The following is a 4649-nucleotide window of genomic DNA, read 5'->3' on the forward strand; positions in this document are numbered from 1 at the left end:
CTCCTCCTAGGTGTGCGATGTCACTGAAGGTACAGATAGCTCCAGGGGCTGAATGAGCTCTGCCAATGGCTGTGTTTCCTTACCTCCTATTTCAGCCCCCTTAAGCCCCCCTGCCTTCTGGGGGTCACCGCCCCCTTGTAGAAGTGGAGAGGGTGTGGGTCAGGAAGGAGACGGGACTTGAACCCAGGGCCAGGGCCCACGTGTTTCCTGCTGTGTCAGGCTGCCCAGCTGCGCTGCTGTAAGTTGTTCTCCCCAGGCAAGCAGTCTCTTTCCTACCTAGTAAGAATAGTAAAAGAATGCCCCCTCCCCACACTGGCTCTTTCCAGCTGTCCTCGTGTGTCCTGACTTTCTCTCTGTGCTACTAGCAGTGGGAGTGATAACTAGAGTCCCGTCCAGTGTGCCGGGAAGCACCCACCGACACACATAGCTTGCTGGGTACTCACAGCAGCCCTGTGAGGTAGGGCTGTGTAGGTGAGGAAATCCAGGCACAGAGAGGAACTTGTCCTTGGTCACACAGCTGGAGAATGGCAGGGCTTAGATTCAGATCTGGCATTCTGGCTCCAGAGGCCGCCCTCTTAACCGCTCTGATGGAAACTTATCATTTGACAAAGGCAAAACCTGAGGGGATTGAGAGCAGGGGCCTGGGGATAGTGTGTGTGTGTTGGGGGTGAGGGGGCTACAGAGCAGAGGGCCTGGGCAGACCCAGAGTGGAGGCCTGAGAGAGTGTGCACAAGGCAGAGAGAGCAGAAGCCAGGGATGCTGGAAGAACTAGAATCTGAGGAGAGGAAGTGGGGGCCTGCAGGGTCTGCAGGGTGGATAGAGATGTGTGAGAAGCCTAGAAAAAAGGGGAGAGAGAGAAGGCATCCGAGAAACAGCAGGGAGACGAGGAGCGAAGAGGACTCAGAAAGGGGACAGGCCATGGGGGAGAGGTCAGTGGGGCCAGCGGAGCCAAGAGGAAGGCTGGCCTGTGGGGTGGAAGGACAGAGGGACGGGTGAGCAAGGCCGGACGAGGAGGGAGCGGATCTCGAGCCGGTGGGTGTGCGTCTTCCAGTGCCCGCAGCTGGGGGACCCCGCGCGAGGCCCTGCCTCCTCAGCCCCGTCCTCCTCTCTGCAGGGTCCCCCATCTCCCACCCGCCCAGGATGGAGGCCAACGCAGCGGGCAGCGGCGCCGGGGGCGGCGGGAGCAGCGGCCTAGGGGGCGAGGACGGGGTTCACTTCCAGAGCTACCCCTTCGACTTCCTGGAGTTCCTCAACCACCAGCGCTTTGAGCCCATGGAACTGTACGGGGAGCACGCCAAGGCAGTGGCGGCGCTGCCCTGCGCCCCCGGGCCCCCGCCCCAGCCGCCGCCCCAGCCGCCACCCCCGCAATACGACTACCCGCCCCAGTCCACCTTCAAACCCAAGGCCGAGGTGCCCTCCTCGTCCTCGTCGTCCTCGTCGTCCTCTTCGTCGTCGTCCTCCCAAGCCAAGAAGCCCGACCCGCCCCTGCCGCCCCCCTTCGGAGCGCCCCCCCCTCCGCTCTTCGATGCCGCCTTCCCGGCCCCGCAGTGGGGCATCGTCGACCTCTCGGGACACCAGCACCTGTTCGGGAACCTGAAGCGCGGAGGGCCGGCAACCGGGCCAGGGGCGACGCCGGGGCTAGCTGCCCCCACGGGGACGCCCGGGCCGCTCCCCGCGCCCTCGCAGACGCCGCCGGGCCCCACCGCGGGGGCGGCCTGCGATCCAGCCAAGGACGACAAGGGCTACTTCCGGAGGCTGAAGTACCTGATGGAGCGGCGCTTCCCCTGCGGCGTGTGCCAGAAGTCCTTCAAGCAGTCCTCGCACCTGGTCCAGCACATGCTGGTGCACTCGGGGGAGAGGCCATACGAGTGCGGCGTCTGCGGCCGCACCTACAACCACGTCTCCAGCCTCATCCGCCACCGCCGCTGCCACAAGGACGTGCCGCCGGCCGCGGGGGGCCCGCAGCAGCCAGGCGCCCCACTCCCACCGCTGGGCCTGCCCGCGCCCGCCGCCGCCGCCGCCGCCCCCACCTCGGCGTCCTCCGGACCCCCGGCCACGCCCGCCGCCCCCGCCGACGGCAACGCGACCCCCGCCGCCCCTGCGGGTCTGGGGGTACCTCCTCCGGCGGCGGCGGCGACAGGGGGCGGCGATGGCCCGTTCGCCTGCACGCTCTGCTGGAAGGTGTTCAAGAAGCCCAGCCACCTGCACCAGCACCAGATCATCCACACGGGCGAGAAGCCCTTCTCGTGCTCCGTGTGCAGCAAGAGCTTCAACCGCAGGGAGAGCCTCAAGCGGCACGTGAAGACGCACTCCGCCGACCTGCTGCGCCTGCCCTGCGGCATCTGCGGGAAGGCCTTCCGCGACGCTGCTTACCTGCTCAAGCACCAGGCGGCCCACGCGGGCGCGGGCGCGGCGGGGCCGAGGCCCGTGTACCCCTGCGACCTGTGCGGCAAGTCCTACTCGGCGCCCCAGAGCCTGCTGCGGCACAAGGCTGCCCACGCCCCGCCCGCGGCCCCCGACGCGCCCAAGGACGCGTCGGCCTCTGTCCCGCAGCCCCCGCCCACCTTCCCCTCGGGACCCTACCTCCTACCCCCTGACCCCCCGGCCACAGACAGCGAGAAGGCGGCGGCGGCCGCGGCGGCGGTGGTGTACGGCGCCGTGCCCGTCCCGCTCCTGGGCGCTCACCCGCTGCTGCTCGGCGGGGCCGGTACCAGCGGGGCTGGAGCCTCGGGCGCCAGCGTCCCCGGCAAGACGTTCTGCTGCGGCATCTGCGGGCGCGGCTTCGGGCGCCGCGAGACGCTGAAGCGCCACGAGCGCATCCACACGGGCGAGAAGCCACACCAGTGCCCGGTGTGCGGGAAGCGCTTCCGCGAGTCCTTCCACTTGAGCAAGCACCACGTGGTGCACACCCGCGAGCGGCCCTACAAGTGCGAGCTGTGCGGCAAGGTCTTCGGCTACCCGCAGAGCCTCACCCGCCACCGCCAGGTGCACCGGCTCCAGCTGCCCTGCGCCCTGGCCGGGGCCGCTGGCCTCCCCGCCAGCCAGGGCGCGACGGGGTCCTGTGGCCCGGGCGCTTCGGCCACGTCCGGGGGCGCCGCCGATGGACTGAGCTATGCCTGCTCGGACTGCGGCGAGCACTTCCCGGACCTCTTCCACGTCATGAGCCACAAGGAGGCGCACATGGCGGAGAAGCCGTACGGCTGCGACGCCTGCGGCAAGACGTTCGGCTTCATTGAGAACCTTATGTGGCACAAGCTGGTCCACCAGGCTGCTCCCGAGCGCCTGCTCCCACCCGCGCCCGGCGGCCCCCAGCCCTCGGATGGCTCCAGCAGCACCGATGCGGCCAACGTGCTGGACAACGGGCTGGCCGGGGAGGTGGGGGCGGCCGTGGCGGCGCTGGCAGGGGTGTCTGGGGGTGACGATGCGAGTGGGGCAGCGGTGGCCGGGGGCGGCGGGGCTGCTGGGGCGGGCCCCGAGCGCTTCAGTTGTGCCACGTGCGGCCAGAGCTTCAAGCACTTCCTGGGCCTCGTGACTCACAAGTACGTGCACCTGGTGCGGCGGACCCTGGGCTGCGGCCTCTGCGGCCAGAGCTTCGCGGGTGCCTACGACCTGCTCCTGCATCGCCGCAGCCACCGGCAGAAGCGGGGCTTCCGCTGCCCGGTGTGCGGCAAGCGCTTCTGGGAGGCGGCCCTGCTGATGCGCCACCAGCGCTGCCACACGGAGCAACGGCCCTACCGCTGCGGCGTGTGTGGCCGAGGCTTCCTGCGCTCCTGGTACCTGCGGCAGCACCGCGTGGTGCACACGGGCGAGCGGGCCTTCAAGTGCGGCGTGTGCGCCAAGCGCTTCGCGCAGTCGTCCAGCCTGGCGGAGCATCGGCGGCTGCACGCGGTGGCCCGGCCCCAGCGCTGCGGCGCCTGCGGCAAGACCTTCCGCTACCGCTCCAACCTGCTGGAGCACCAGCGGCTGCACCTGGGCGAGCGCGCCTACCGCTGCGAGCACTGCGGCAAGGGCTTCTTCTACCTGAGCTCCGTGCTGCGCCACCAGCGCGCACACGAGCCGCCGCGGCCCGAGCTCCGCTGTCCCGCCTGCCTCAAGGCCTTCAAGGATCCTGGCTACTTCCGTAAGCACCTGGCGGCTCACCAGGGCGGCCGGCCCTTCCGCTGCTCCTCTTGCGGTGAGGGTTTCGCCAACACCTATGGCCTCAAGAAACACCGCCTGGCCCACAAGGCCGAGGGCCTCGGGGGGCCTGGAGCAGGGACGGGCACCTTGCCCGGGAAGGATGCCTGACCAGGGCGGGGGGGTGCTTCCCATCTGCCACTCCAATCAGGTGTCCTTTTCCGGACTCGCCCCTTCGGGAGGCTGATCAGACTCTTTCCCCTCCTCTCTTTGTCCCATCCATCCTTCGGAACTTCAGACAGACTAGCCTCCTTCAAGGCCCATGTCATGCAAACTCAAGACTGAACCACTCCCATCTGGACCTCTCTGGCCCCCTTCTCCTCCTATCAGACGCTGAACTTGATCCTCCGTCCAACCCCGTTTTGTAACCCTCATCAGTCCCCTGCCCCAGCAGCTGTTCAGTCCCCCAATCAGCTTGGTGGAGATGGGCCTGAACAGCCCCTCCCCCTTCCTTTGGAATCTGGCCGGACAGT

General features: G+C 68.5%; 1 protein-coding gene across 1 annotated transcript; it reads left to right on the top strand.

Moving 5' to 3' along the window:
• Positions 1-1140: 1140 nt before the first annotated feature.
• ZNF865 (zinc finger protein 865) lies at positions 1141-4287 on the top strand (the record flags this gene model as incomplete). The annotated part of the gene is made up of 1 exon (XM_082861950.1): positions 1141-4287. The coding sequence occupies one exon, from the start codon at positions 1141-1143 to the stop codon at positions 4285-4287; it is 3147 nt and encodes a 1048-aa protein (XP_082718076.1).
• Positions 4288-4649: the final 362 nt, after the last annotated feature.

Source organism: Leucopleurus acutus, assembly GCF_964270905.1.
Source record: "Leucopleurus acutus genome assembly, chromosome: 20".
NCBI classification, from domain to species: domain Eukaryota; kingdom Metazoa; phylum Chordata; class Mammalia; order Artiodactyla; family Delphinidae; genus Leucopleurus; species Leucopleurus acutus.